Source organism: Pongo pygmaeus, chromosome 2, assembly GCF_028885625.2.
Source record: "Pongo pygmaeus isolate AG05252 chromosome 2, NHGRI_mPonPyg2-v2.0_pri, whole genome shotgun sequence".
NCBI classification, from domain to species: Eukaryota; Metazoa; Chordata; class Mammalia; order Primates; family Hominidae; genus Pongo; species Pongo pygmaeus.
In genome coordinates this window covers 133,834,096-133,860,180 of record NC_085930.1, presented here as the reverse complement: position 1 = coordinate 133,860,180, position 26,085 = coordinate 133,834,096, and the positions used below count along the sequence as shown (strand labels likewise).

At 39.8% G+C, this 26,085-nt stretch overlaps 1 protein-coding gene across 1 annotated transcript in view; it reads left to right on the top strand.

Moving 5' to 3' along the window:
- KAT2B (lysine acetyltransferase 2B) overlaps nucleotides 1-26,085 on the top strand; it is a 115,844-nt gene that overhangs the window by 34,404 nt on the left and 55,355 nt on the right. The window contains exons 3-4 of the mRNA XM_054479931.2: nucleotides 20,759-20,904; nucleotides 25,360-25,452. Coding sequence (XP_054335906.1) covers nucleotides 20,759-20,904; nucleotides 25,360-25,452 — 239 coding nt within the window. The remainder of the gene's footprint in view (nucleotides 1-20,758; nucleotides 20,905-25,359; nucleotides 25,453-26,085) is intronic.

Here is a 26,085-nt window from a genome sequence, read left to right as displayed (position 1 = left end):
CGAGGTTGCTGGGAAGGGCTTCTCATGAGAGACAAATGCTGCACTGTGTGCAGTGACTTTGTCCCTTCTTAATTTCAAGAGCTGAGTTGGACTGGGGGCTTGCCAAATAAGATGAAACATGACAATTGAACTAGTTAGCACGAATGATGTGTAACATGTCCTGATTCATTTTGGGGGTTGGGGCCTGAGGGTCTTTGACCTCAGGGTTGAAACCTCAACCAACTGGTTTAATGATAATAATTATCATTTTTATTATTTCTGTTGCCCTGAACTTTCTGGGGTGCTTCATTTTATCTTCATATTCCTTAGTTTTGTGTATCTGATAGCTCTTTCTTCACTGGGCTGCTCTTTATTGTGTTTATTGAATGTTTACTGGTGGTTTCCCTTTCAACTTTCTTATCTGACCCTGCAAAATAATCATTGTCCGTGATGGCACAGTAGGCCCTGCTGCAGTCACTCAAAAGGACTGTGCTAGTATGTTGTTCTTTGTCCTAATACTAGTTGTATGATTAAAATATTAAAAAAAATCATATGTTGTTTGAGTAGATAAAAGTTGAGGAATTAGTTTTTCCTAGATACTAAAATTTCAGTCCACGAAGAATCTTAGACTATTTTTACTTTTCTGCCTTCAGTTATACAGTCTCCCCCAAAATGTCAACAAGGCCAGTTTGCTGTCCATGACTGCAAGAACATAGCTCTCACTGGGCAGAACGTTCTTGCTAAGGTACTTGCTCTTTCCACCTGACCATTATAAGTGGGTGACTTCTTATGCCATCATTTCTATAGAGCTTCCTGCTTACAAGAAATGGTGTCGCCTCCAAGGTTAGCATGGTGTTAGGTCGTCTGAAATTTTATTTTGTACTCAGAGAGTATTTCAATATTTACAGAGGATAAAAGTAGATAATGTGATCTTCCCAAGAAGTCATCACATTGGAATAACCTTCTGAAAATAGAAATAGTCCTGATCTCACAAAAGCAACACACTAATAATTTCATCATTTTGTCGACTTAATTGGTATCTCAAATAATGTAAGCTAAGTTTTGAAGCACTCAATACAGAGCAAAAATTTCAAAAGTTAGAGAACTGTCCTTGATTATAATTTGCCTTTTTTTTTTTAAAAGCAAAACAAAACAAAACAAAACAACCACTAACTATGAATGAAGTGAATGGAGTTTAGGATTGCCTCAGGAAATATGATGTAATAAATGTCTGGACTCAAGAAATCCTTAAGCCCTAGTCTTGAAGTGTATTTGTTATTGATTGGGAAATCCTATTATCCTACATCAATTAACATGTAAAACAGGATCTTCTTTCTTTCTTAGCTGAGCAGATTGTCTCCATTCTAAGCACGTAAACACACATGAATGCCTGAAGGCAGAAACAGTGGTTTGCAAAAAAAGCCAACTTTGTTTCCTTTTTTATTTCTTAACAAGCTTTGAAAACAAATGCGCTCATTCTGCGATACATAATCAAGAATGAAGAATGAAAAAAAAAAATCACATATCCTTTGACCTGGCAAATCCATGCCAGAAATTTAATCTGTGTGTAAATTAAGATGTGCCCTCAAATTAAACTAAAAGGACTGTGACAGTGTTTTATGGCCTTACTTACGATAATAAAAAGCATGAAACAACCTAAATATTCCAATTTAGGAGATGATTGTGAAGAAATCAGGTAATAAAGCAGCTTGATAGGAGGTTTTATAATTTAGGACTAAATTATTGGATCTATCAGCCTGAGTTCAAATCCTGACTCTATAACCAGTAGCTGTGAGTATGAGCACATTACTTAATCTGCCTGGACCTCAGTTTTTTCAGCTCTGAAATGGGTTAATACATAGTAGTATTTACCTTGCAGGATCATTGTGAGGATTAAATGAGATAAGAAAAAATCTTAGACTAGTACCTGGCATGTAAATACATGATTATTGGCTGATGTTGTTAGTAGTAGTGGTATTTTAACACTATCAGGGTTCTTTCACGTCACACAACAGATATATACTCTGTCTGGCCTAAATAAGAAAACAATGCATATAAGAAGGGTACTAGTAGCTTCTAGAAGCTGAAAACAATGGGAAAACAGGTTTTGATCTCGTTTGGGGATCTCAGCTGCAGAAGTTCACAGACCTTCTGTTCAGTCTGCTGCCACTGAATGATTTAGGATTCAGCTCCAACTGCCTCTGTCCCTGTGAGTATTAGTTCAGGATTTAAATACCCTGTGGAGGAGCTTGTGCCTGTTATGTGTCTAACTCCGAATTTTACCCCGAGGGAACTAAGAAGTTGGTCCTTTCCCAAATACAGGATGCTGACTCAGGAATAGCATTGATGTTTCATGAGTATAATTCCATTTTATTAGTTTAGAAAATATAATACTGTAAGGCCGGGTGTGGTGGCTCACGCCTGTAATCCCAGCACTTTGGAAGGCCCAGGCAGGCGGATCACGAGGTCAGGAGTTCGAGACCACCCTGGCCAACATGGTGAAACCCCGTCTCTACTAAAAATACAAAAATTAGCTGGGCATGGTGGCAAGCACCTATAATCCCAGCTACTCGGGAGGCTGAGGCAGGAGAATTGTTTGAGCCTGGGAGGCGGAGGTCACAGTGAGCCGAGATCACGCCACTGCACTCCAGCCTGAGCGACATTGCGAGACTCCGTCTCAAAAAAAAAAAAAAAAAAGAAAAAGAAAAGAAAATATAATAGTGTAAAACTTTTTTCTATTTTACTCAACACAGAACACTTCTGTGACCGGATGTGTGGGTTTTTTTTTTTTTCCTTCACTCACCAAGCAATTCTCCCACTCTCTGAACACTAGCTGGAGGTCCCATAATTCATTTCGGTTCTGACGTGATCTACCTGGAGATAGCATCACATCCCACAGGTTAAGGGCTCAGTCCCACAATACTGCTCCCACTTCAGATGCCAATTCCAAGTCCCAGGTTGTGACCTTTGCTTCTGACCGACCAGCTATAAATCAGGGTTCCCATCATACCCCTTCCTTGGTTTCAATAATTTGCTAGGATGGCTTACAGAACTCAAGGAAACACTTCAGTTTACTGGTTTAATATAAAGGATACAAGACAGCCAGATGAAGGGATGCACATAGCAAGGTTTGGGGAAGGAGAGTGAAGCTTCCTTGCCTCTCTAGGTGCGCGACCCCTCAGGCACCTCCACATGTTCAGCAACCTGGAAGCTTGAGCCTGTAATCCCAGCTACTTGGGAGACCGAGGCATGAGAATCGATTAAACCTGGGAGCAGAGGCTGCAGTGAGCTGAGATCTCACCACTGCAGCCTGGGCGACAGAGCGAGACTCCATCTCAAAAAACAAAAAAATTTTTTTTTATAGGGCTTTATCTCTACGCTTTCCCTCCCTTACCTTTCTTGTAGGTTGATGGGTGGGGCTGAAGGTTCCAATCCTTTAATCCTCTAATAACCTGGTCTCTCTGGTGAGCAGCTTCATCCTGGGTTATCTATGCACTATCTTAAGTCACCTCATTAGCATAAACTCAGGTATGATCGAAAGGGGCTCATGATGAACAATAAAAGATACTCCTCCTGCTCAGGAAATCCCAAGGGTTTTAAGAGCTTGTGACAGGAACTGGGACAAAGACCAAATATATTTCATACTATACCACAAACATGTATTTTAATATATATGATCAGGAAAAGATCTGGAAGGTTGTATATTGAGTTGCTGACTGATTCTCTCAGGGTACTGGGGGTATAGGTATTTAAAAAATATTTCCCCCTACTCCTTCCTTTCTTCCTTGTTTCTTCTCTATTCTTTAGTCTGCTTTCTTAAAACTGAAATTACTGCACATTTTCAAGTGGTCTTGGAATTATTGTTGGAATGCCAGTGTTTATTTATTGGTCTTAGTATAATGGCTCTAGAAAACCTTCTTCTGAGATTACTCTTCCTTCCTCCCTCCTTTCCGTGCTTTTTAAAAAACTTTTTTTTTCTTAATGGAAAGTTTCAAACACTCGTAAGGGCAGAAGGGATAGTTTAATGAACTGCCTTGGACTCAGCACCCAGCTGTAATGATTATTTACATTTGCCAATTTTGTTTTATCTAACCTCCTGCTTTTATTTGCCAGAGTATTTTAGCAAGTTTCCTATATTTTTTCTTATCTTATTCATGCAGATATCTTCTTAATTGTTACCGACAAAGTACAAGTTGGGGTCTAGGGAATTCTGTTAGGAATTATGCAAGCCTGAATTCTCGAATACATTTCAGTTGGTATACATTGTTGTTCTGTTTTCACATACAGTAGTCACCATTCTGAGCATGGTTGATTTACTCACCAGTAATTGTACACACGAAATGAAATGTTCTTGAATTTGTCAGAACAAAACATACTGGCTTATTGATTGAGATAGTATCAATTCTATGGATTAAATGTTGGGTTTCTTTTGCCTCAGCCGTATATGTTCTTTGGAGCTCTGGTTTTATGTAGTCTCCTGACAATTTCTTTCATCCCAGTCATCTTTGGTCTGCCATAATTTAATACTATTCTGTGTTTCATGGACATAAAACACAGGAGTGAGATAGTCTGATCAAGTAGAAAGAACATTCAATTGGGAACTAGGAAGTAAGAATTCTAGCCTGTCTGGGTATGGTGGTTTGTGCCTGTAATGGCAGCTACTCAGGACGCTGAGATGGGAGGATCCTTTGAGCCCAGGAGTTTGAGGCCAAAGTGAGCTGTGATGGGGCCACTGTGTGTGTAGCCTGGGAGACAGAGCAAAACCCCACCTCTAAGAAAACAAAACCAAGAAAAGAATTCTAGCTTGGCCCTGCAGTTTACCAGGTTCCTTAACCTTTTTGCTGTTTAGTATCTCCATCCACAGAATGAAATGGTTGGTCTAGACCTATGCTGTACAATACGGTAGCCACTGGCCACATGAAATCTGTTTACTCTGAATTGAGATATGCTGTAAGTGTAAAATACACACAGTTTCTGAAGACATCATAAGCAAAAACAATGCAAAATGTCTCAGTAATTATATTTTATATTGATTATATGTTGAAATGATAATATTTTGAATATGTTGGGTTAATGTATTATTAAAATTATTTCTACCGGAAAATTAAAAATTACATATATAGCTCACGTTATATTTCGATTGAATTGTGATGGTTTAGAATATTCTAGTTCATTCTCTGAAATTATATTTGGGATTGGCACAATAATATTCAGTTTACAAAAATTTGACAAAGGGATCTAACAAAGTGCTTTAGTTGGTCCCAGCATTTCTCCTTATTTTAGTATTAATAAAGATTTTTGTTATTTTGGGACTGCTATTTAAAAAGCAGCTTGGGTCTTGCGTGGTGGCTCACACCTGTAATCCTAGCATTTTGGGAGGCTGAGGCAGGTGGATTGTTTGAGCCCAGGAATTCGAGACCATCTTGGGCAACATGGCGAAACTCCACCTCTACAAAAAATACAAAAATTAGCTGGTGTGGTGGCATGTGCCTGTAGTCCCAGCTACTCAGGAGACTAAGGTGGGAGGGAGGATGGCCTGAGCCTGGGAGGTAGAGTTTTCAGTGGGCCAAGATCGCACCACTTGCACTCCAGCCTGGGTGACAGAGTGAGGCCCTGTCTCAAAAATAAATAAATAAATAAAAAAGCAGCCTGTTTTTACGAGCGGGAAAGTAGGAAACAAATCCTTGCGATCAAAACATAATTGGAATTTCTGTTGTTATTTTGGATTCCATTGTTCTGAACTGTTTCAGAATAGACTGATTATTAAATTTGTCTAGTAATAATATTTTAGTTTATATAGAGGTTTTTTGATTATTTTTCAATGTTGTCACCTTTTTCTTTCTCTTCTGTCCAGGCTGGTGTGCAGTGGTGCGATCTCAGCTTACTGCAACCTCCCCCTCTTGGGCTCAAGCGATCCTTTCACTTCAGCCTCTTGAGTAGCTGGGACCACAGACATGCAGCAACATGCCCAGCTAATTTTTTTTTTTTTGTATCTTTGGTAGAGACGGATTTTGTTATATTGCCTGGGCTGGTCTCAAACTCTTGAGGTCAAGCGATCTGCCCATCTCGGCCTCCCAAAGTGCTGGGATTACAGCTACCGCACCCTTCATCATCTTTTTCTGATATTTGTGTATATATATGTGTGTGTATATACACACACATATATATACACATTCAGCAGTGGGAACAAACTGTTTTTTGTCACTATAGATTCCTTGCTTTCCTGCTTGTTTACAGTAGGGAATTTCTTTTCTGTTAACTTTTAAAATTTTGAGTTAGGCAGACCCCTCACCGTACAACCAGAATTGATTCAAAGAGACTCCCAGAGCCTTTTTTTTTTTTTTTTTTTTTTTGAGAAGGAGTCTCACTCTGTCACTCTGTTGCCCGGGATGGAGTGCAGTGGCGCGATCTCCACAATCTCAGCTCACTGCAACTTCCGCCTCCCAGGTTCAAGTGATTCTCCTGCCTCAGCTTCCCAGGTAGCTGGGATTACAGGCTTGTACCACCACACCCAGCTAATTTTTGTAATTATTATTATTATTATTTTTTAGTAGAGACGAGATTTTGCCAAGTTAGCCACGCTGGTCTCGAACTCCTGATCTCAGGTGATCCACTCGCCTCGGCCTCCCAAAGTGCTGGGATTACAGGCATGAGCCCCCACACCTGACCTCTTTTTTTTTTTTTTTTTTTTGCCACAAAGTCTGGCTCTGTCACCCAGGCTGGAGTGCAATGATGCAATCTCGGCTCACTGTGATTTCCACCTCCCAGGTTCAAGCTATTCTCCTGCTTCAGCCTCCCAGGTAGCTGGGATTACAGACGCCCACCACCATGCCTGGCTAATTTTTGTGTTTTTAGTAGAGATAGGTTTTATCATGTTGGCCAGGCTGGTCTCGAACTCCTGACCTCAAGTAATCTGCCCGCCTCAGCCTCCCCAAATGCTGGGATTACAGGCGTGAGCCACCGCTTCCAGCCTGAGACTCCCAGAGATTTTAAAGGAAGGTCAAGAGTTAGCTTTAACAATCACACTAGAGCTTACTTCTTGAGTATTATGAAGAAAATACTAGTATTTTTCTCATGGATATTTCAAGTATTTAAATCATTTAGGCAGGTCATTTGACTCAACACATTTTCTTTGATCATACGACATTTGCATAGACTTGTACCATATAATCGCCCCCTCAGTTCCCATTTACACATGTGCTGTGCAGATGCCAAAGGACGTAAACATTGGGCCCAGCTAGCACAATGACACAGCCTCCTGAATTGAGCCAGCATATTCCTCTTGGCTGGATGTCCACTGTTGGCTAATGTAGCCTTTCAGATGCCGGTTTCAGAGTTGTCAGGAGCTGTGGGTCGGGCACAGCAGGAGTTAAGGGGATAATACTGGTAATATTTTCTCTGCTCATTTGATATAAGTTATGTCTCCCTGACGTCCTCTGGTCATGAAGTCCTGTTTGATACCCCCTTCAAGTTCCTCCCTCTAGCACTGGCTGAATTTAGGCTTTTCCTCATTATTCCTTGCCTGTGTCTGCTGCAGCTTCTGGAGTTCTCATTTCCATTCCTGCATACCTGGCTTTCCCATAAAGTGATGATACAATGTGATCCCATTCTCCTGCTTAAACCCCTCTGAGCTTCTCATTATCCTCAGAGTGAAGGGTGATCTGTAGTTGAGCAAGCAGGTTCAGTTCATTGAGGCCTCTTTATTTTCAAAGCTTTTCTCCAATTATCTTCATTGCATTTTGGCCATCAGACTGCTCCATGTTCTCCAAAGGTTCTTTGAACTTTCTCCCACCTCTGCCTTAGATCTGGAAGCTCACACCACCTTCAATGCCTTTCCTTCGTTTTCTGCCAGGGAATTCTGCTTATCCTCCAAGGCTTGACTATAGAACTCTGTAGAGAGAATAAAGGCCTTCTTAGAGCTCTGTGGCAATGTTCCTTCTTGTATAACTATAATTATATACCAATCTGTACTGAACTGTGATTACGAGTTGACTTTTTCTCTAGTTTGTAATATATTTAGTTCATTGTGCATAATTGTGCTTATTCTTTTGTTGATAAATAGTCATTGAATTCAATAATGCTAAAATGAGGGCTGGTTGCATATATTTGCAGAGGAGCTTTCAAAGTTTATAATCTATACCTGCTGTGTCCAACACAGTAGCCACTAGCCATGTGTGGCTATTGAACACTTGCAATTTCACTAGTTTGAATTGTGCTGTAAGTGTGAAATGCACACAGGTTTTGAAGACTTAGTACAACAAGAGGAATGTAAATAGTAACTTTTAATATTGCATACATATTGAAAGAATAATACTTTGGTATATATTAGGTTAAGTAAAATATATTATTAAATGAATTTCACCTATTTTATCTTTTTAAACACAGCTACTGGAATACTTAAATTTACACATGTGGCTTGCATTGTATTTCTACTGGACTGCTCTCATCTAATGGGCTCTTACTCTTAGGCTTCTCTTTTTTTTTCCAGTCCAGATCTGAGATTACAGAAAATGAAACCACTTTTAAATGATAAGCCTTTTGCACATTAGTCAATTTGACAGATTTCATTGCAGTCGTTAATTTTACCTCTTCTAGCCTTGATGCCAAATTCCCATGAACAAAAAATGTATTTGAGCAGCCTTTAAATCCTATTGTGTTATTTGCTTCTGGTCCAGAGGAGCAGGGGCGTGTTAGCTGCCTGCCCAGCTGCTGCCTGTTCACACTGCAGGGCATGTGAGGACTGGCTGGCTGTCTTCACGAGAAGTGAAGGCCAATGATACATGGAGCCAGAACTTAGTGAGGGTCACAGCACACAGTGACAGTGTGCTTCCTGTTCTCAGCAAGGTTGACAGCTGCACCGTGATTCTTGGCAGCAGTCATATGGCGGGTCACTCTCTGGCACTCTGGGTGTTTGCAAGTATGACACAGCACCGAGAGGTGCCAAGGTACACCCTTCTGGAGAGATCTAAAGAAGGCAAAGCCTCCCCTCGTCCCCTCACTTGCACCTTCTGTCTGCTTTCTTGTGTCCTTCACACAAAGTGGACACTGGGGGAACTGTGGCCCACCAAAAGGAATAAACTTTGCCACAACTCAAGGGTTGGTCAATCTTGGGTAATTAGTGTATATCAATGCTTTGTATCAGGCTCTTGGAAGACTATTTAAAGTAAAAGCAGGATTCTTTAATGATCAAATTCAGGTGGAGGAAAGATTGTAAAAAAAACTTTTAATTTGCAAATAATTAAAAATTTACATAAAAGTCATGAGAATAATAACGAAGAATATCCCATAAATCCTTTCCCTAGATTTACCTATTAGTAACATTTTATTTTATTTGCTGTCATTGGCTCATATATATATATATATGTATAAATGTATATAGAGAGTCTCATATATATATATATATATATGAGTCTCTATGTATAAATTCGTTTTTCTGGAACTATATGAGAATAAGTTACTTATATATCATAGCCCTTCCTCCCCTAAATATTTCAATATACAGTTCCTAATAATAAGGTTTTCTTTTTTTGAAATGGAGACTCACTCTGTTGCTCAGGCTGGAGTGCAATGGTGCAATCTTGGCTTACTGCAGCCTCCGCCTCCTGGGTTCAAATGATTCTCGTGCCTCAGCTTGCCAAGTAGCTGGGATTACAGGTGCCTGCCACGATGCCCAGCTATTTTTTTTATTTTTAGTAGAGATGGGGTTTCATCATGTTGGCCAGGCTGGTCTCAAACTACTGACCTCAAATGATCTGCCCTCCTCAGCCTCCCAGAGTGTTGGGATTACAGGTGTGAGCCACAGCACCCAGCCACGGTTTTCTCTTAATAACCTCAGTTCAATTACCAACTTTAGTAAATTCAACATTAATATAATACCTTTATCTAATCTACTGTTTGTATTCTAATTTTATCTGTTGACCCAAAAATGTTCTTTATAACATATTTTCCTTTCCATTAAGCATCCACTCAAGAATCACATATCTGTTTAGTTGTCATGTCTCTTTAGTTTTCTTTAATCTGGAGTTCTTCAGCATTTTATTTTATTTTTTGACTTTTATAACAAGACCTTAAAGAACTGCCAAACGTAGATATGGCTTTCTAAAAAGATTAACATTTCTCTACAACCAAACCAAATAAACCAAAAAACCCCTCCCCACCAAATACATAAGCATTTGCAATGAGTATGGCAGACTAAAGGTTAGTACATAAGGTTTATTCAAGGTGGTAAGAAAAAGACTAACATCTTAAAAACCAAGCAAAGGAACCCAAATTGGCAGATACACAGGAGATCAAATACAAATGGCCAGTAGTATGAAAAACAAACAACTCCCTGGGCCTTCCGTTGAATGCACATCAAAACAGTGGAGAGTGCTTATTAATTTTCAAAAGATTGGTTAAATTACCGACGATGGTTCTCCACTGTAGGCAGAGCACAGGAAAAAGGAATATTCTCTCACTACTGATACAGTGTATATTGATGCACATCTTGATGAGGGAGGTTAAATTAGGGAGCAATACATCAAAGCTTTACATAACAGCGACTTCTTATCTTGAGTTTTGTGGCAGGTTGACTGCTATAGATTTGTGCATTGTAGTTTATAGATTTTTATTTTATTTTTTAATTTTTAATAATATGCTCCTAGACTCATAAATAATAGAGGCCTATCTCTTTAAGAAAACATACTTTTAGATAATTGAAGGGAGCCTATTTGCATCAAAAAGTCTTCTTAATAAAAGATTAAGAGAAGGGTTTCTTTTAATAATGAATGACTCTTTTTGGTTTAATATGAATTGATTGTCAGTATAGTAAATACTTTAGCTTTGCAGTTAGAGTGAGGTTCACCTGGGTGTTGACATGGGTTGGGATTAATTAGGTGACTGGTAAATCTAGAGATAGGTTAAACAGTCTAATTCTGGTCAGCATCCCCAAAGAGCCAGGAGTAGTCTCTGGATTTGGTAGAGATGGGGTTGTTTAAGGAAAGTGGTATTTTAGGAAGACTACCCTAGCACCAGAGAGAACAGTCTAGGGGGCTATTTTATTACAGTAGGTTTGACATTCCAATGGAAGAAAGGTAGGATGGGGAAATGCAGTGTCTCAGAGAGAATGAGGAAGCTCAGCGGAGTCTGGTGGCTGGTAATGTGTGGAAGGTAAAGGACACTAAAGGAATGAATGATGGGCTTGTTGGCAGAAACAGGGCCAGCAAGAGGTAGCTGCCATTTTGAGGAGGGCCATGAGGAGTTCAGTCTTTGAGTCATTTTCCATGATGGTGGTGCACCTATTTTGTTGGGATAGGGAGGATGGAAGGCGGGGTTCGGGGAAGATTGGAGCTGGAGAAGAGGTTAGCTGGTGATGTGTATTTGTTGAGAACAGAAAGGTCAGCGCTACTTCCTCAGAGATTGAGTTAGGTGAGAACTGAAAAGGATTTTTGGTCAAAAGGGATCTGTAGTTGGCCTCCTTGGAGAGAGGCTACATTGGAGGGTCTGAGAAGTTGGCACATTTAGACAACTACGTATTTATATAGTGTAGTAATAGCTGTTCTTGTCTGGCTTTCTTATTACAGGGAAGCTTCTCTTTGATAACAACTTGTCTGGACCTTTTTCCCCCCTTCTCCAGCAGACTGTCCACTCCATCTACTTTCATTTGATCTTCCTCCACCTCATTGTTTATTCTAGGAAGCTTAACCTTTCTCATACAATATCCTCCTGCCTCAGTGCACCCCATACCACTCCAGACCTACATTTATTTCATTCTCAGAGGAAGAGCTATCCTCTTCTGCTGTGAAAGTTACTCACCCTTTATACAGTAGAGCCTCTTTCTTCTCTTCTGGGAAACTGTTGCTGCTTTATTTACATTTTCCCCCATCTCCATCTCCCTATTCCTTTCTACTTTGGTTTTCACACAGAGCTCTGAGGAGAGATCACATGTTGCATTATGGTAATAAGTAAATAAATAATTAATAAATGCAAAAAAAAATCACAAAACCACAAACACATTTCATTATGGGCAGAGTCAGAGGGAAATGAGCCTCCTCAAGTTTCACTTAAGCATTTTAATTTTTATCAGGCTACTCTTCAAAATATGCAAAAAGTTGGTTCTAAACAGTAGTTTTAAAACTGCAGAATCCCAACAAGGGAATGGGATGGGTTCTTGAGCCTTCTAAAAATAGAAGCTTTCACCTCTATTTCATCCAGAGCAATTCCTTCTAATTCTGATTAGTAATTAATTTTGGTAAAGTGTTTTGGGGCTTTAAAAAAGTAACTACTATTTCAAAAGTAAATAATGGCATGTACTTCCATGAGTTAAACCTACTACTATATGTTAGCACCTTAATTAGATGGTTTCATATTATGGAGCATCTGAAGGAATTTACTTGATATTGTATACTGATTGCTTTCATAGCTTATCACAAAAAGAGATTAAAAGTTTATAAGACAGGCCAGATGCAGAGGCTCACACCTGTAATCCTAGCACTTTGGGAGGCCAAGGTGGGGGGATTGCTTGAGCCCAGGAGTTTGAGACTAGCCTGGGCAACATAGTGAGACTCCATCTCTATGTCTATTAATTTAAAAAAAAAGTTTATAAGACAAAAATAGTCCTAAATAAAATTATTTCTGTAAATAACTGACATAAAAATGTTGACCTAGTTGTCTCCAGAATGAGGCCTGTTTCCCAAAGGCTTCAGATTGACCTCAAGGGAAATTTTGCAGTCTTAAGAAAAAGATGACCCAGCAAATGTTCTACCTAAAATGAAGTCTGATTTTGGGTATCTTTTAGAAAGTGATGAGGTAACGTATTGTATAGCCAAATAGAAAATAGTATATTTAAACATTAATTTTTGTGTTTACACACACACATAATTTTTCTTTTTTCTTTTCTTTTTTTTTTTTTTTTTTACGGGGGGACACAGTCTTGCTGTCTCCCAGGCTGGAGTGCAGTGGTGCAATTTTGGCTCACTGCAGCCTCCACCTCCCGGGTTCAAGTGATTCTCCTGCCTCAGCCTCCCGAGTAGCTGGGACTACTGGCATGTACCACCACACCCGGCTATTTTTTGTGTTTTTAGTAGAGACAGGGTTTTGCCACACTAGCCAGGCTGGTTTGTAACTCCTGACTTCAGGTGATCCACCTGCCTTGGCCTCCCAAAGTACTGGGATTACAGGCATGAGCCACTGTGCTCTGCCTACGTGTAATTTTTCTATGATGTAAGTTATTTATATACTTAGAAACAATTTAATTGATTATTCTTTTTCTATTTGATAATGTAATAATACAGTGTTGACATTTCATTCAATACTGCTGAAGTCAGACAGATTATAAAGATTAATTCCTCTCTTCTTACCTTTTAAAAATGCTGTTTTGAGGCAGGCATGGTGGCTCACACCTGTAATCCCAGCACTTTGGGAGGCCACAGTGGACGGATCGCTTGAGCTCAGAAGTTCGAGACCAGCCTGGACAACATGGTGAAACCCCATCTCTACATAAAAATACAAAAACTAGCTGGGCATGATGGTATGCACCTGTAGTCCCAGCTATTTGGGAGACTAAGGTGGGAGGATTACCTGAGCCCAGAAAAGTCGAGGCTGCAGTGAGCCATAATTGTGCCACTGCAATCCAGCCTGGGTGATAGAGTGAGATCCTGTCTCAAAAAAAAAAAAAAAAAACAGAAAAACCAAAAACAAAAAGGAAGAAAAACAAGCTGTATTGGAGTCTGGGCATGGTGGCTTACACCTGTAATTCTAGCACTTTGGGAATCCGAGACGGGAGGATCACTTGAGCCCAGGAGTTCAAGACTAGCCTGGGCAACTTGGTGAAACTTTGCGCCAACGGAAAATACAAAAAAATTAGCCAGGCATGGTGGTACACGCCTATAGTCCTAGCCACTTGGAAGGCTGAGGTGGGAGGATCACTTAAGCTCAGGAGGTCAAGGCTGCAGTGAGTCAATATTGCACCATTGCACTCCAGCCTGGGTGACTAAGGCAGACCCTGTCTCGACACCGCCCCACCCCCCAAAAATGCTGTATTGGGGTGAACACCCATGCATGTTCCTCATCACGGGTCCATCACTCTGCCTTTCAATTACTTTTCTGTATTAGAGAGAAATGAAAGGTGGGTGGCCTCTACCTCTCTAATTTTAAGCCCTTTAATCTGTCTTCCTCTAGGACATTTGTGTTATTTAAAAACAAATAGATTTTTTTTTTTTTTTTTGAGACGGAGTCTTGCAGGCTGGAGTGCAATGGCGCAGTCTCGGCTGGAGTGCAGTGGTGCAATCTCAGCTCACCACAACCTCCACCTCCCGGATTCAAGTCATTCTCCTGCCTCAGCCTCCCAAGTAGCTAGGATTACAGGCATGTGCCCCCATGCCTGGATAATTTTTATGTTTTGGGTAGAGATGGGGTTTCACCATGTTGGCCAGGCTGCTTTTGAACTCCTGACCTTGTGATCCACCTGCCTTGGCCTTCCAAAGTGCTGAGATTACAGGCATGAGCCACCGCGCCCGGCTGAGATTTTTTAAAGGATACAAAATTACAGCTGGATAGGAAGAATGAGTTCTAGTGTTCTATGCCACTGTAAGATGACTGTGGTTAACAATAATATCTAGTTTCAAATAGCTAGATGGATGATACCGAGTGTTTCCAACACAAAGAAATGATAAATATTTGAGATGATGGATATGCTAATTACACTGATCTGATCACTGTATATTAAATGTATCAAAATATTGCTGGGTACCTCATAAATATGTACAATTATATGTTAATTAAAATGAGAAAATAATTTATTTTTTTCAGTTTTATTAAGGTTTAATTGACAAATAAAAATGTATATATTTATCGTGTATAATGTGATATTTTGAGATGTATATATTATAAAATGATTACATCAGGCTAATTAGCATATCTATCACCTCACATACTTTTAATTTTTTGTGGTGAAAATATTTAAAATTGATTCTATTAGCAATTTTCAGTTATATAATTACAATGTATTATTATTAACTATAGTCACCATGCCACACAATTGATCTCCAGAACTTCTGTGTAAATGAAACTTTGTACTCTGTGACCAGCATCTCTACCCATACCCCACATTCCAAGTCCCTGGTAACCATCATTTTACTTTCTGCTTCTCTGAGTTTGACTTTTTAAGATTCTACATACAAGTAAGATCATGCAGTATTTGTCTTTCTGTGCCTGGCTTATTTCACTTAGCCTTAAGACAGGCTCTCACTGTGTTGTCCAGGCCAGAATGCAGTGGTACAATCATAGTTCACTGTAGCCTCAAACTCCTGGGCTCAAGGGATCCTCTTGCCTTAGGTTGCTAAGTAGCTGGGACTACAGATCCGAGCCACCATACCTAGCTAATTAAAAAAAAAATTTTTTTTTGTAGAGACAGGGTCTTGCCATCTTACCAAGGCTGGTCTTGAACTGGGCTCAAGCAGTCCTCCTGCTTCAGCCTTCCAAAGTGCTAGGATTACAGGTGTGAGCCACTATGCCTGGCCATTTCCTTAGTTTTTAAGGCTGAATGGTATTCGATTGTGCTCATATACTACATTCTCTTTATCCATTCATTTGTTGGGGTGGACACTTAGGTAAATTCCATATTTTGGCTATTGTGAATAATGCTGCAGTGAATATGGGAATGCAGATGTCTTTTTGACATACTGATTTCCTTTTCTTTGGATATATATCCAGAAGTGGAATTGCTGGGTCGGGTCATATGGTAGTTCTGTTTTGGATTTTTTGAGACATATCCATATGGCTTACCATACTGGCTGTACTAATTTACATTGCCACCAACAGTGAATACCATAGGAAAAGCTTTCAGCTTCTCACCATTGAGTGTGATGTTAATTGTGGGTTTGTCACATATGGCCTTTTTGTGTTGAGGTACAGCACATTCCCTCTATGCCTAATTTGTTGAGAGTTTTTATCATGAAAGGATGTTGAATTTTGTCAAATGCTTTTTCTGTATCTTTAGAGATTACCATATGATTTTTCTCCTTCATTCTGTTAATTTGCTATATCAATTTATTGCCGAACCATCCTTGCATCCCTGGGATTAACTCCTCTTGCTCGTGGTGAAGGATTCTTTTAATCTGCTGTTGAATTCAGATTGCTGGTTTTCTGTTGCATATTTTTGCATCCATGTTCATCAGGGATATTGGCCTGTAATATTCTTTTCTCGTAGTGTCCTTGTCTGGCTTTGGTATTAGTATAATGCTGACCTTGTAAAGTGAGTTTGGAAGTATGCATCCCTCTTCAGTTTTTTGAAGTTTTTTTTTAGAGTTTCACTTTGTCATAAAGGCTGGAGTATAGTGGCACAAGCATGGGTCACTGCAACCTTGATCTTGTGGGTTCGAGCAATCCTCCCACCTCAGCCTCCTGAGTAGCTGGGACTACAGGCATGTGACACCACACCTGCCAAATTTTTATTTATTTATTTTTATTTTTTGTAGAAACAGGGTCTCATTATGTTGTGCAGGCTTGTCTTGAACTCCTAGGCTTAAGCATTTCTCCCACCTCAGCCTCCTGAAGTGCTGGGATTATAGGCATGAGCCACTGCACTTGGGCTTTTTGAAGAGTTTGAGAATTAGTATTAGTTCTTTTTAAAGTGTTTGGTAGAATTCAGCCTTGAAGCCATCAGGTCCTGGGCTTTTCCATGATGGAAGATTTTTTATTTAATTACTGATTCAGTCTCCTTACTTGTTACTAGTTTGTTCAGATTTTCTATATTTTCATGATTTAGTTTTGGTAGGTTGTGCATTCTCAGGAATTTATCCATTTCTTTTAGATTATCCAATTTATTGACATAACTGTTCATCATAATCTCTTATAATCCTTTGTATTTCTGTGGTATCAGTTATAATGTCTCCTTTTTCATTTCTTATTTTGAGTCTTCTCTTTTTTTTCTTTTGTAGTCCAGCTAAAAGTTTGTCCATTTTTTTTTTATCTTTTCAAAGAACCAACTTTTGGTTTTGTTGATCTTTTCTATTGTTTTTCTTGTTTCCATTTATTTCTGCTCTGATCTTTTTTGTTTACTCTTTCTACTAACTTTGGACTTTAGTTCATTCTTCTTTTTCTAGTTCTTTGAGGTGTAACATTAGGTTGTTTATTTGAGATCTTTTTTCTTTTTTAATGTAGGCATTTATTGCCATAAGCTTCTTTCTTATAACTGCTTTTGCTGCATTTTGTAAGTTTTGGTATGTTGTATTTCCACTTCTGTTTGTCTTGAGATATTTTTAAATTTCCCTTTTAAGTTCTTCTCTGACCCATTGGTTGTTCAGGAGAATGCTGTTTAATTTCAACCTATTTGTAAATTTTCCAAAATTCCTCCTGTTAATGACTTATATAGGTTGGTCCAAAATAATCGCGGTTTTTGCCATTGAAAGGAATGGCAAAAATGCAATTATTTTTGCACCAATCCAATACTTTCCTACCAGTTTGGTTGGAATAGACACTTGGTATGATTTCAGTCTTTTAAAAGTTGTTAAGACTTGTTTTGTGGCCTATCATCTGATCTGTCCTAGAGAAAATTTCATGTGCACTTGAGAAGAATGTGTATTCTACTCTTACTGGATGGAATGTTCTGTATATGTCTGTTAGGTCCATTTTCTTTAAGGTATAGTTCAAGCCCAGTGCTTTGTCATAGATTTTCTGTGTAAATGATTTATCCATTGTTGAAAGTGTAATATTGAAGTCCCCTACTATTATTGTATCTCATTCTGTCTCTACTTTCACATATTTATTTATTTATTTATTTGAGATGGAGTGTTGCTCTGTTGCCTAGGCTGGAGTGCATGGCATGATCTAGGCTCACCGCAGCCTCCACCTCCCAGGTTCAAGTGATCCTCTCCCATCAGCCTCTCAAGTAGCTGGGATTACAAGCATGTGCCACCACATCCAGCTTATTTTTTGCATTTTTAGTAGAGACGAGGTTTCACCATGTTGGCCCCACTGGTCTCAAACTCCTGACCTCAAGTGATCCACCCACCTTGTCCTCCTAAAGTGCTGGGATTACAGGCATGAGCCACTGTGCCCAGCTCAGATTTATTAATGTTTGCTTTATATTATATTATATATATATTTTATGTATTTACAGCAAACATTAGGTGCTGTTACATTAGGTACATGTGTATTTACAATTGTTATATCCTCTTGATGAATTGATCCCTTTATCATTATATAATGCCCTTTTTGGTCTCTGTATAGTTTTTTGTTTTTGTTGTTGTTTTTTTTTTGAGATGGAGTCTCCCTCTGTCGCCAGGCTGGAGTGCAGTGGCGTGATGTCGGCTCACTGCAATCTCTGCCTCCTGAGTTCAAGCAATTCTCCTGCCTCAGCCTCCTGAGTAGCTAGAACTGCGGGCACGTACCACCATGCCCAGCTAATTTTTGTATTTTTAGTAGAGACGGGGTTTCACCATATTGGACAGGCTGGTCTCGATCTCCTGACCTTGTGATTCGATTGCCTCGGCCTCCCAAAGTGCTGGGATTACAGCTGTGAGCCACCGCACCCAGCCAGTTTTTCACATAAAGTCCATTTTGTCTGATATAAACATAGCTGCTCCTGCTCCTTCAGGATCCCCTACCCCTTGGTATTTAATCCTCTTAACTTTCTGAAAATGCATTTGTTTAGATATCTTAGTTTGAGTTCCCCAAGAAACAGACTCTGAGACAAGGATTTGAGTGCAAGTAGTTTATTTGGGTTGAGAGTAGGAGAGTTAAAAGTGAAACACTGAGGAAAAGGTGGCCAATAAAGAGTGAATTACTAAGCCAGCTCTCACTGTGGGCAACTGGTACTTAATTCTGTGCAGGAAAAATTGGGAGCTGGCGTTGAACACTTACCTCAGAGTTATTCCATCTGAAGAGTGAGAAAATGAGTATTTATACCCTGACTTCTTTAGTCTTTGGCTAAGAGCTGCTCTTGAGGGTATATAGGTGGCAGAGTAGATTACAGTGATAAGAAAAGCCCTTAGGCCAAATGGAGCTGCTGGTAGTTGGAAACCAGGAGTTGTGGTAAGGAGGGGGGATATATAGGTGGATATTAGCAGCATCCTCTATCCCAGGCTTCTCACTGAGCATTGTGGTTCAATGGCGAGCGCATCATGGTCTCCAGAGTAGACTGACCTGTGTCCAGCACCTAGCAGATATTCCTCAATAGCCTTTAGTTTCATCTCCCTTTAAAAGAATGAGGAAAAATCTATCACTTTTTAAAAATGTATTTTAATCTTTCTTTAAAAATCATTTCAAGCACTTTAATCTTCAAGCATTTTTAAGCCAGCACACTTGGAGCTATACCTAAGAGGTTCGTTCTTGAAGTGCCGCCTCCTGTTATGTGGCAAACATAGTAATAGATATTGGGGATAACAGAAATAAAAGACATGATTCCAGCCCAGAGGAGTTCCTAGGCTAGTGGGTGATTATTAGATGGTTTATCTAGAGATCCTTTTTCAAGTGAAAAGGGACTTGAAGTGAATCATTTAGTCAACAAAAATGTTTGTAGGTGCTTTTGAATTTGGGTCAAACCTTTTTCAGTTTCAAACCCTAGCTCTGCCTTGTTGGCTGAGTGACATTTGATGAAACAATATTTAGTCTGTCTGAGACTGTATTAGTTCATTTTCACACAGCTATAAAGAACTACCTGAGGCTGGATAATTTATAAAGAAAGGAGATTTAATTGACTCACAGTTCTGCATGGCTGGGGAGGCCTCAGGAATCTTACAATCATGGTGGAAGGTGAAGGGGAAGGAAGGCAAGTCTTACATGGTAGCAGGAGAGAGAGAGCGAGCGAGCAAGGAGGGACCTGCCAAACACTTTTAAACATCAGATCTCATGAGAACTCACTGTCATGAGAACAGCATGGGGGAAACTACCTCCATGATCCAATCACTTCCCAGCAGGTCCCTCCCTTGACATGTGGGGATTGCCATTTGAGATGATGTTTGGGTGGAGACACAGAGCCAAACCATATCAGAGTCTTAGTTTCCTCAATTGTAAAATGGAATTACTTACTAATACCAACTACATGGGATTGGGGATTAAATGCAATAACCTTAAAAGATGGACTGTATTTGAGTAGAAGAGATCACAAAGGGATGAGTGAGGAGAGGGTCAATGGATAGGTCACAAAACTATAGTAAGACAACAGAACAAAGATGCAAAAGTGGGTTTGCAGCTGGATCATGGAGGATGTTGAATGTCAAGCTAAAATAGGCCGTGGGGACTTTGCAGCAGACAGTGAGGTTTTAGTGTGTCTCAATCAGAAAGGCTGAAGAAAAAGGCCTTCAGTCTTTACACTAACATGATATTCTTTGGTGAATGAGCTCTCCACAGGACTTAGAGCTATACCTTTAGGGAGCTTGGTTTTCTGCATCTCTGAACCACCAACTTACAAGTCCTGCATTCATAACTAAGACCATAGAGAGCCCTCTTGACATGGTGGAGAATTTGCTTATATGGAAACCCAAGAAGTTGACCCTATCGGGACCAGTCTTGATGCTACCAGCACTGGTTCTTAAAATATACATTATTTGCATACATTACCCACCAGCCGATTTTTAATGTTGAATGGGGAGGCTAAGGCTCAAGAACATGGTAGTCTCTTAGTTATAGGTAGATTTTGTGAGAAGACTTCAGTCCTATAGGAGTTCAGAAATTTTCTCTTATTCCCAATGAGCTTAAAGGATTGATGGTAAGACTGATGAAAGAGGACCTTCTACTTAAAAATGGGAATGTTTGGTTTCCAATTGAGGTCTTACATATGTTTCTTTGATCTTATCATAAGCTGCTCATGTTTCCCACCTGGAGAATGTGTCAGAGGAAGAAATGAACAGACTCCTGGGAATAGTATTGGATGTGGAATATCTCTTTACCTGTGTCCACAAGGAAGAAGATGCAGATACCAAACAAGTTTATTTCTACCTATTTAAGGTGAGATTTTAACATTTTAAAAACATTTTCTCTCATTATTCAAATGTGCTCAGTCTGCGTATGCCAGGTCATGGGTGTGAAGGCTTTCAGCTCATGGTACATTTTGCCCTCAGAGTTTGCTGAACCTTACGTTTCTTCATGACGGATTCTCTAAAATGGCCCATCATACTTTGAACACATCATTCTCTTTGAGAGCTTTTACACTTGTATGCAAAGTTGAGTATCTTGGTTTGCATATGCAAATAGATTTTTTCCATCCACCCAACAAATATTTATTGCACATCTGTTCTGCATGTGGCACTAATGTAGGCATGAGGGATAGAACAGTGGACAAAACAGAGTTCTTCCCCTCATGGAGTATATATTTCAGTAGAAGAGACAGTCAACAAGTAAATAATATCTTTGCAAGTGGTGATAAATGTTCCGAAGAGAAACAAAGTAGGATAAGTGGAATCAGAATGGCAGGGATGGTGGCGAGTTGGGGACATGCCAGCGAGGAAGGTCAGTTAGGATAGCCTCTCTGAGGAGATGGAAGTTGAGCAGAAACCTGAGTGGGAGATAGGAGCCATTTGTGCAAAGTGCTAGGGGAAGAGCCTCCGAGGCAGAGGGAGGAACAGATATTTTAGGTCGTGCACTAAGAGAGCTTGAAGTGATGTCCGAACAGCAAGGAGGGCAGTGTGGTGGAGCCCAGCGAGCAGAGGGATGGGTGGGAGGAGATGTAGTTGGAGGAGTGGCTGTAAGTCCTATCTCTAGTGCTTTAAGAGGACGAATCAAGATATTCCAAATTTATTTTGGTATCTTAGCCACTGTTACCTGTTTCTCACTGACACCAGTCACCGATTACTGCTGCCATTCCCCGTAGCTGCTTCTTCACTAGTTCTACCTCAGCTCCATGTGGGTCACATCCATTCCCTACCATAGATGTACATCTCCTCAAGCTTCTGATTAGAGCCAGGACTAACAGATGTGGGAGGGAAACTGCTGGTGGAAATGGATAGCAAAACTTCAGGTTGCCAAAAATAGATCTATAAAGGAGGCTGCCAGAAGGAATAACCTTGAAAAAAAATAAACCTGCTATTGAGGGCATTGTGGATTATGTTGTATTGTGTAACCCTTACAAGGATGTTGAATGCAAAACAAAAGCACTCAGAGCTTATGGGTAGGAAAAGTTTGCCTCTTCTAATAAGAAGCACTGTGCTTCATTTTATAATAACTCTCCTTCAACTCATTTATATTTATTTGTACTTCATTTTTATATGACAAAAATAGCTAAATTTTCCAGTGAGTTCCCTCTTTTGCTTTGGCTGCTAGGAATCTTAGTGCAAATTTTGTACCCAATTCCTATAGCTCTTTTCTTTTCTTTGTCTGAACTTATTTGATTCATAATTTTGCCTTTCCCCCTTTTTATTAACATTTGTCTTTTATTGTACTAATGGGGTTTTTTGGGTGGTTAGGAGATAGGAGTGGGAGGTAGAACTATATTTTTAAAATTTGGTAGATATTAAATTTGGGGATATTAACTTTAAAAAGAATAATAGGAGAGAGAGAAAGAGAGAGAGAAAGAGAGTGGGGGAAGGGAGAGAATATGAACAGCTGGATTCCCCACAGCCATTAGCAGGCACTAGACCACTTTAGGCATCCAGGTGACAACTTGTTGACGTGGCTGTGAGGCTTGAGTCATTCAGCTCGAACCCTGGCAGGTTCATAGTGTTTAGAGCTTCTTTGGAAAAAGATCTTAGTTGAAGAAAAACAAGGTCTGCATGACTACAGCTATTATTTGTCTTGGAACTGTGCTCCCTGGCAGCTCCCCACTACCCTGTTGGAAGTGAAGGTGGTGTCAAGGTTTCCATCCTGTCAGCCTCTTTTTAGTTTATAACCAACCAAACAGGCCAGAAAGCATTGCTCTGCTTTAAAGTACATCTTCTCTCTCTTTCTTCCCTCCTCCATCTTAAAATAACAGTGCAAGTATATTTGCTTGTGGAAACACAATCCAAAATATTCAGCATTCTCCCCACCTCCTGCAAAAAGTATTATTCTTGGGCAAATGAGTTATAAATAATCTGTTCCTTAGTTTCTGAAAGGCAATTCCTAAAAACAAAACAAAAATAGTGATTAAATTTTTTTTTTAAATTTTAATTTTTTTGAGACAGAGTCTCACTCTGTCATCCAGGCTAGAGTGAAGTGGTGTGATCTCAGCTCACTGCAACCTCCACCTCCTGAGTTCAAGTGATTCTCCTGCCTCAGCCTCCTGAGTAGCTGGGATTGCAGGTGTGTGCCACCATGCCCGGCTAATATTTGTACTTTTAGTACAGATGGGGTTTCACATTGTCGGCCATGCTGGTCTTGAACTCCTAGCCTCAAGTGATCTCCCCCTTCGGCCCTCCAAAGTGCTGGGATTACAGGCATGAGCCACTGCACCTGGCCCATGATTTTTTAAAAAGAAAAAAAGAGAAAGGCAGTTCCTGTGTCTCATGTGTCAATAATTAAAGTAAAAATGTATTATATATTTTAGTAGCATTAAAAAATTTCAGTCTTAGTCTGGGCACGGTGGCTCACAAATGTAATCCCAGCACTTTGGGAGGCTGAGGCAGGCCCATTACCTGAGGTCAGGGGATCGAGACCAGCCTGACAAACATGGTGAAACTCTGTCTCTACTAAAAATACAAAAATTAGCCAGGCGTGGTTGCGCGCGTCTGTAAATTCCAGCTACTTGAGAGGCTGAGGCAGGAGAATGGCTTGAGTCTGGGATGCAGAGGTTGCCATGAGCTGAGATCATGCCACTGCACTCCAACCTGGCTGACAGAGTGAGACAACGTCCCAAATTAAAAAAAAAAAAAAAAAAAATCAGTCTTAGATATTGAACATAAACCCAGTGGAAAGCTGCGTCCTAAAGTTGAAGTATATCTTAGTGCTTACAAATGTGGCTCTGGAGTCTAACTACCTGGGTTTAAAACTTTGCTCTATCACTTACTAAATGTGACTTTGGGCAAGTTAATCTGCCTTGTTAGTAGTAGCACCTACCTCAAAAGGTTATAAGTATTAAATGAGATAATATATATGAAGAACCATGAAGATTGTCTGTTGAAATTAAGGATGCAAATGCCTGCTGCTATTAAGAACTTTTTTTTATATGCCCACTTATCCCAGCTTCATCATCTTATAGATAAACTGAAGTTCAACATCTCCACAATCCATCAGTTTACCTCCAAATTGAAACCCCCAGTGGGCCAAGTTCCTAAATGGTCTTATTTTAACTGGGGGAAAAAAGTAAGCAACCAGAATTATTTGTATTTAATTTTTATGACCAATCTTTAGATATTCTTAGAAACATATACAATGACTTATCTTTATTGCAAATTTGCTTTTATAAAGATGGGCATAATGCTTGAAAGGATGAACAGATGCCCCATACTCATAATTTGTATGGCACCCCTGGAAGGAGTTGAGGTCCTTGTAAGACACAGTTCAGTGGTGAGACATGGTCATCTTCAGTCTTGGTGGTTCATCGAGTTCCATTTACTCCTGAGAGAATGGTTTCCATGTTTTGTTTCTACTGAAAAGGCAGTAAGCAGAGAAAGGAGGGAAAGATGTTACTTAAATAAATGTGTGGCCATATCTAACTGACCCACATGTAAAAGTTACAGAAGATTCAAGCAAAGATTGAAGGTAAAGAATTTCAATATCAAATTTATTTTCTGCGTTGTTCTTGGTAAGTGGCTCTGTCTTCCCTTTTCTGTTTGCTCTTTGAGAGCTTTAAATTCCATTGGCAGGAATTAAGAGCAGTGTTTTTGTTTTGTGGGCAATGAGATGCCAGAACAGTTGGCCTGCATTCTACGGATGGAAGGGAAATGAAAAAAAGACTGTAACAGTGAAACTTGCCCATTTAGAGCTCTGCAGACTTTCTTCCTAAAGAGCCTGTGCCCTAGATGATGCGTATGCCATGCAGCTGCTGTAGACAGCTCCTGTCCCCTGGCCTCTTTTGTGCAGAATAGATCTTGGTCTCTCACGTCTTTAAATAAGATCCTCTAGAGCTTCAGCACACCTATAGTGGCCTGGATGGGCATGTGCCAAGTGTGTAGGGTTGCATACCAGGCCTCTGGGTCAATGGAAAGCCAGAAACAGTGGGGAGAAGAGTGAAGTGAATGGGACAGTGGCGTCTGTTGGATCAGCATGGGTGGCCTAGGCTGCCTAAAACATGAAAGGTGTCCATTTCCTCATAACTCTGGCTGTGGACATGAAGGCCAATTTGGGTTACCTGATAGTTGCCCATTTTATTGACTTAAGGATTTGTTTATATATAGTTAAGATAAATAGAATATGGTAACTTCCTTTAAAGGCTGTGTGTGTGTGTGTGAGAGAGAGAGAGACAAACAGAGAGAAACAGAAGAGAGAGGAGAGAGAGATAGACATACCAATTAAGTTTTTCTTTTTTTTTTTTTAATGATTTCTTTGCAGCTCTTGAGAAAGTCTATTTTACAAAGAGGAAAACCTGTGGTTGAAGGCTCTTTGGAAAAGAAACCCCCATTTGAAAAACCTAGCATTGAACAGGTAAAAAGATTTTAAAAGCCGTCTTTTTATTGGCTTAAGGCTGAAGAAATCTTTTAATCCTCCTTTTATATCTCTATCTACGGCTTCCCTCCTCCATACCCAGGTTAGAGATGTTTACCAGTCTGTGGAAATTGTCCTGGAGGCTTTGAATCAGAGGTGTATACCTAATTTAATACATGATCTAGCTCTTGCCTTTTAGGGTTTTTGCATACTCACAGTTTACTGTGTGTTTGGGGAAGAAAAACATTAAGTAGAACATGTAGTTCGTAAGAAGAACACATGAAATGTGCTTTTTCTTGTTGTTGATGCTTTAAAATGAAGTCTTTGTCCATTTGCTTGGCACTGTCTGAGAAAGCCTATTGAGGTGAGGGGATTTAGTAGCAATGTGAAAAACATTGTAAGTCAAGCAAAAAAAGCGAAAAAGAAATGAGATTTTGTACCCAGGAATGGACTTCCTGCTACATTATGATTCCTGGAAAGAAGCCGTTTTACTCAGGGAATCCGTTAAAATGTAAAGAGTTTTTCTGTTAGGTGTTGTCAGTATCTCTCATTAGCATCACTTTTTTAGCCTTTGATTGTTTGGCTAAACAAAAACACTCTGGACTGAATTTTTTGATGAGAATGACTACTGAC